Source organism: Dendropsophus ebraccatus, chromosome 1, assembly GCF_027789765.1.
Source record: "Dendropsophus ebraccatus isolate aDenEbr1 chromosome 1, aDenEbr1.pat, whole genome shotgun sequence".
NCBI lineage: Eukaryota > Metazoa > Chordata > Amphibia > Anura > Hylidae > Dendropsophus > Dendropsophus ebraccatus.
Window position 1 is genome coordinate 182,665,013 of NC_091454.1, and position 7,140 is coordinate 182,672,152.

At 43.7% G+C, this 7,140-nt stretch overlaps 1 protein-coding gene across 1 annotated transcript; it reads left to right on the forward strand.

Annotated features, from left to right (window-relative positions):
• The first annotated feature begins 3,565 nt into the window (after positions 1-3,565).
• Positions 3,566-6,782, forward strand: LOC138791929 (protein kinase C delta type-like). The gene is made up of 4 exons (XM_069969504.1): positions 3,566-3,639; positions 5,018-5,080; positions 5,354-5,636; positions 5,898-6,782. Exons 1-4 carry the CDS (start codon positions 3,566-3,568, stop codon positions 6,183-6,185), a joined length of 708 nt encoding a protein of 235 aa, XP_069825605.1. The 3' UTR covers positions 6,186-6,782.
• The last annotated feature ends 358 nt before the right edge of the window (positions 6,783-7,140 follow it).

A 7,140-nucleotide genomic window follows, 5' to 3' on the forward strand; every position in this document is an offset into this window, starting at 1 on the left:
CTATGACACTAGTTTTATACTATACTATGGAGTCCACAGGACAGGGGAGGGCGCTGCCAAGGGCCACAGGTCTACAGGTTAGCATGACAGCAAGCATGAAACTTGCCAGTGTGTTCTGCTGGGGCCATAACTCTTGATTTCCCATGAACAGGGGCTTATTTGTTGTGTAATCCTTGTACATTGTTAGGACTCCTTTAACTTTACCATAAACAAAGAGCACAAAACAAAATACAATTTCTTTGTTAAAATTTTAAAAGAAAATGCAAAAATGCAATATTCGGGGGTATAATTTTTGCACAGAGCACTTTACAATAAAACTGACGTGTTATCTGATATTGTTCGCCAGTCCAATTACAATGATACCCATATTTACATAGCAGTTGTATTATTTTCATTCTTTTGGGCCATGTTCACACATCGTCATTTTTCCGCAAAATAACGGCTGTTGTTTGATAATGACACACATTTTTTAAATACATTTTAAGTCTCTCCAGGGAGTTATTACAGGCATTCATTAGATTCTTTATACTGTTCAATGCTATGACACTATGAATAGATCGCTGATCAGACTTTCACAGAGGTAAGGCCGCATGCACACATCCGGCAAATTTATTCGGCTTTCCTGATAAGAAATGGCAATAAATTTCCGTATCCATAGACATCTATTGGGCTCGGACACCCTTCACATTTTTCCTTAAAGTGACACTGTTGCACATTTTTTGCAGAATGACTTTTCTACCCAGATGTAAAGGGTAAATTTAGCAGTTTTCATACCTTATTTATATTATATGTCATAGTGCTTGTTCCAGTAAAAAGTGATCTTTTATCATATGTGGAATGTGCTACCTGGGTGGGGCTGCCGAAGCGCCACTTAGCCCCGCCCACAGCGCCACCATAGCCCCGTCCACTGTGACATCATTGCCACATTGTCCCGCCCCCTCAGCGGCCATTGGTATGGGTCGACCTAGAGGGGGTGGGACCTAGACCTTTAGGCTGGCCTGTTCCAATGGCCATGAGGGAGAGGGCTACAGTTGTGCTGTGGGTGGGGCTAACTGGCGATTCGGCCATGAAGTTCCGCCCAGGTAACACAATCCACAGATGATAAAGAATCACTTTTTACTGGAACTGGACAGAAGTCTGTTTTGGCAAATAGGCCAGGAAATTATACAACTTCTACTATTTTTGTCTGGGATTCTGGCTCAGATGACCCCATAGAAGTCTAAAGGAGCATCCAGAATTCCTGATAGCTCTGGAAACAGGCCAGAATTCTGCATGTGCGGCTAGGCACCGCGGGTGATGGCAGCAACCTGGGCTGATTAGGAGCACATGCAAGTAAATGCAACTCTGTGATTGACAGGACAAGGATCCATTGACTCCCCGTCCTGTCAATCACTCTTGTGGCCAGAGGGAACATTATACCTCTGGCCATAACAGCCCACTCTCTCTTCTCCAGCGCTGTGAAACACACATGACCTTACTGCCAGGAAATACTGATGATTTCCAGAAGCCTCCTGAAGCAATTCCCAATCAGTATTTCCTGATAGTAAAAACTGACATGGACATTGGTTAGACCTCCAGCAGTCAGACCCCATGCACCCCTCTGTGTCAGTCCTGACTTTAAAAACTGAAAAAAAGAAAAAAAGAAAGCCTTACTCACCTTCTGCACCACAGCAGCTGTGGTCTTCTTGAGCTCTCCCTCTCCCTTCCTGCACTGCGAGCACATGAGTGACAATGCTCTTGCACCACAACGCTGGGAGGAGAGAGAGAAAGCGGCTTCTTCTGGCCAGATGAGTGATAGACAGGGACAGGAGCCAATGGCTCCACGCCCTGTCGAACACAGGGCCACATTTAACTTTATGCACTCCTGATTAGGAACGCATACAGTTAGAGGGCAAGATACAGCACCTTGCCTGGGTATGACATTGGCCCAGTCAGGCTAGCATAGGGATCAATGGGCATATAGGCTGGAATTCCGGCCAAAAATAGGAAAGGAGCTATAAAATCCTGACGTATTTTCCAAACGGACACCCTTCAGGAAGAATCCTGTGGAGTGTCCGAGCCCGATACAACCCTATGGGTCAAAAAATCTATGCAGGTTTTCTGATAAGAAATCTGGATAGATGTTCCTGATGTGTGCACAGGGGTCAGAGAAACTGATGGGGACCCCTGCAGGGTGACTCTGCTCTGATCGCCACTCCTGACATTTAAAGGCTGGTCCTCATCCTCTGTAAAGCGAGTGCAGCTCCTGAGTTCACTTCTTTAAACTTGCTGAGCGTTATGGTGTACCGACACAGCATGATGCACGGTGACTGACTTTTATAGCATACTGGTAAATGTGGGGAAGGGGATAAATCCCATGGAATGATAGTATGACTGCAGTAATGACATACTCATGTACTACTGACCATAGGGTTTTCACACACAGCGTTTCTTGGAAATACATGACTGCTGTTGTGATGCAAACAGCCAGAAGTGTATGCAGAAAAGTATAGGAAATATAAAGGAAGGAATTATACTTCTCCTTCCTGCAGCATCCACTCCTGGCTATGGTTACATAACACTGTATTAAAATATAGGGATGTCCCCCAAAAGGAAAAAAAAAAGCCAAAACAGTCTGAGCAAAACCATTCAGGCTTTTTATTTCAACATAGTTGTTTTTTTAAAATAAATATTTAAAATGTTTCAAGACTCATAGAAAACAGCCTTAAAAAAGCCCCTCATCTAGAACAAGAGACAACAGTGCCCTAAAACCACATCAGACTGCCACAGAAATGCTGTATTTGTAGTACGCCTCATAAATCCCTATTGAAATAAGACATTGGCCATTTATGCCAGAAAAATGCTTGAAAAACAAAAAATTTTGCATGGATCCCCCTAAGGCTTCCTTCACACACATCATTTTGTGGGTTTTTTCTTTTGTAATGATTTTAATACATTTTTTACAAGATTTTCGGAGGGATTTGTTCAAAGACACTTTTTACTCACTAAACACTAATAACAATAATGTGCACAAAAAGTAACAAAACGTGACATGAAGGTTGCACTTACCATTCTGGCACCAGGAAGATCCCTATGACAATCAGTTTATGTTGGTGGCTGCCATCTACAACAATCTCCTGTCAGTCCCTGCACCTGGATACAGAGGATTCTTGCTGTCAGCTCCTCATTCTCCAAGCCAAATAGGCCCTAAAGGAAATAAGAAAGTGTTTCCATTATAAGTATATGCTATAATATGCCTCCACTGTCTGAACAAATTACAGTGAATCCATCTATAAGGACTAAGGAAAACAAACCTCAGTACTCACCCCTGCAGTGTATGACTACTATAGATATAAGAGGGGACTCTGCTGTGCCTGACTGATGGCTGTCTCTGTAGGTGGTGCTGGCAGAAGACATCTACACTCGCCAGGAATTTGCCATCAAAGTCATCGCCAAGAGGGACCTGCTGACCGACGGAAAGGAGCGAGCAACGGTGGAGCGGCATGTGCTACAACTTGCATCTGGCAGCCCCTTCCTCATCCATGGACTATTTGCCTTCCAGACCAAGGGACATGTGCTGCTTGGAATGGAATACATCAAGCACGGAGACTTCCACCACCTCCTGCAGCAGAAGGGGCGTCTGACCATCGCCAATGCACGGTAATGTAGTCGTAGGCTAATAATATCCTCTACTCTATAGACATTAGGGGACATTGCATGGCTTTGAGTATTAGCCCCAACAGAATCCAGTAATAGCTATTGTTTAAAGGGAAAGTAACAGCAGGTAAGAAGATTCTAACCTGCTATTATGTTCCCATAGGGCCGGGGGTAATTTCCTTTCAAGAGATGAGCGAACCGTGTTCGGGTTCGAGTCGATCAGAACCCGAACGTTCGGCATTTGATTAGCGGCGGCTGCTGAACTTGTATAAAGCTCTAAGGTTGTCTGGAAAACATGGATACAGCCAATGACTATATCCATGATTTCCACATAGCCTTAGGGCTTTATCCAAGTTCAGCAGCCACCGCTAATCAAATGCCGAAAATTCTGGTTCGGATCCACTCGAGCATGCTCCAGGTTCGCTCATCTCTATTCCTTACCTTCATCCTCATCAGCATTTTTAATGAATCTTCTCTTTATTAATATGTTATTTAGGTGGTTCCGTGCACTGAGGACAGGACTACAACTCTCATCCTCCCTACCCGCCGCCTCCTCATGATTGTTGTGGTGGCGCTTTGTAGTGACGTCACTTTGGCCGCTCATCACTGCAGAGGACCACATAACTATTCATAAGGAGGCAGTGTGGGCGGGATCTGTACTGTAGTCCCGCCCCCAGGGCACCAAACTGCTTAATTTATATGTTAATAAAACTGAAGATTTAATGATTATGACGCTGAGGGTAAAATAATAATAATAATTAGTTTCCCTTTTTATGGTACAGTATATAGAATCCAGTGTTATCCCCACTGGTCATGTACAAAGTCCAGTGATAGTCGCCATTTATAGGAATGCTATCACAGAAATAGTTTATGAACAGACTGCTATCATATATTAGGCTTATTTCCCTTCATATGGAATTCTCAGTATAATAGCAGCTTGTCTTATATATCACTACAAGCCAGGCAGTGCTGACATAGGACTATACCTAACACAGAAACATGTTTCCATCCCTGTCATCCTTATAAATCTGCAAAAAATTATAGTAATCTGCTCTGCCACATGCCACATTTTACTACATTGCCTCTAGGAGACATATGATCCTTCATAAAGACACCATAGGGCGGCACACAGGATCATTCCTGGTCCGTAATATGGATCCTAAGGGCACAGCCCTGTACATCAGTCCCTAACCCCATGTTTCTAGTAGATGGAATAAAGCAGGTGTAGCAGAACATGTAGCATGAAGAATAAGATATGTGTAATTTACCCATCAGAAATCCCCAGTATAGAGATCACATGGTCAGATATTCTGCCAGTCTGCTCTGTGATGTACTATGTATTTCTAGCTACTATTGTTTTCTCGTTCTCTCTTTTTGCCAGATTCTACGCCGCAGAACTTCTGTGTGGACTCCAACATCTGCATTCCCAGGGCATCGTCCACCGGTAAGAACATTCACTGTCTTTTAGGTGTAATAGTCTGACATCTGCTGTATAATCCCCGATAATATTTATATAGTCTGCTGTGACTCCTATGTATTTTATATCCTACCTGAAGGTGTGTGTACAATGTACATATCCCTGGAGTCCAGTATGGACACCATCCTGCTGACTGTAGTGACCCCTAAGATCCAAGTATAAAATATAGCCAATATACACAGCTAACTAACTGACTGGATGAGCACCGATCTTACAACTAATGTTTTCTCTATTTTGCAGAGATCTCAAGCCCGGAAACATCCTAGTGGCTGCAACAGGACACGTGAAGATCTGCGACTTCGGACTGGCAATCAGGAACACCTATGGAGAGCGGCTGCCCCCCGACTGTGTAGGAACACCAGGATTCGTGGCCCCTGAGATGCTGGCTGGGGAGGAGTACGACGCTGGAATCGACTGGTTTGCATTCGGCATCATCCTCAACATCATGGTCACCGGCAAGTCCAGATACCACCGAAGAAGATTCAAGGCCTCCAATATGGAGGCGAAGAACATCATCGAAGAGGTGACTATTTTCTCTATGTAACACAGGTTATACTGTACTAGAATAGTACAGTATAGTTTACTCAATAGTAGTGGATTTCCTTAAAACGAAATATAGTTCCTAAGTTATGAAATATTCCTACTAAACTTTATATTCAGGAATTCACAATGTAATCTCCACCAGTTATGTGCCCCCTACCACCACATAGCTAGCTCTTCTTACTTCCTGACGCTGCTCCATTTCTATGTTCTCATGACTAAATTACATCTGTTTTATTTTCAGCTCCTCCAGGAAGATCCCGCCGAGCGCTTGGGGGTCAACGGTGACATCAGAGCCCATCCATTTTTCCAGGACGTCAACTGGGACTCGGTACAAGCCCTTGGGATGCGACCACCAATCACTCCAGCAGAAGTAAACGCCCGCCGAGGATTCATGGCATTCGACCTCGCCAAAACGGAGGCAGAAGATGAGGAGAACAAGCCCCTATCAGCAGAAGACCAGGCCTTATTCGCAGGATTTTCATTTGTCACCTCTACCTGGAAAACCCTGGACGACGCACCATCTCCATAACATCATCTGAGCAACCTGTCGTAATAACAGCAAGAAGATCATCTGGGGGAAGAAGACCATCAGGAGGAGGAGGACCATGGAGACGACCATAAGGAGGAAGAGGACCATGGAGACGACCATCAAGAGGAAGGGAACCATGGAGAAGAACATCAAGAGGAACGGGACCATGGTGAAGACCATCAAGAGAAAGGGGACCAAGGAGAAGATCAACAACAGGACAAGAGTACAGGACAAGATGAAGAGAAGATCAGGACCTCATAATTACCATCATTGGATCAAGCATGAGGACGGCTTCCAGATTTATACCATCAATCTGGTGTAAGGAGGTGAGTTTTTTTATTTTCATTTTACTCCATTTTCAGTATTTGGCATTTGTCTGTGCCTGATTATATCAGACACACCCCATGCACAACACAATCTTATGTACTATATATATAGTGCTACACTATATATATACTTCATAAAAGACTAATATTTTTTCAATTACATTTACCGGAAACTACCGGTGAGTGTAATATCACATTTCCCCCTCATCTATGATATCTATTGTCATCGGCGATGGGGAAATGAGGTGCGGAAAGGCCGGCTATTAAGGGGTGGAGGAGGCCGGACTTTTTTTTTATTTTTTTTTTATAAATTTGACATTTGTGCTATAAGATGTGCCTGACAACATCAGCAGCAGCACATGCCAGCTGAGAACATTATGGTACAATATATATAGTGTTACACTATGTGTATTCTTCGTAATGAATTATTCATACAATAACATTTACCACTAATGTAAACTACTGGTTACTGAAGTGGTAACATAGTGAGGGGTGAGCGGGCTGAACATTAAGGTGAACGGGCCATCCCTAAAAAGTGTGCTGCTGCACAGCTTAACCCCTTCAGGACCGAACTAATTTTTTTTTTTGCGCTTTTGTTTTTCCTCCTCGTGTTTAAAAGGCCATAGCGC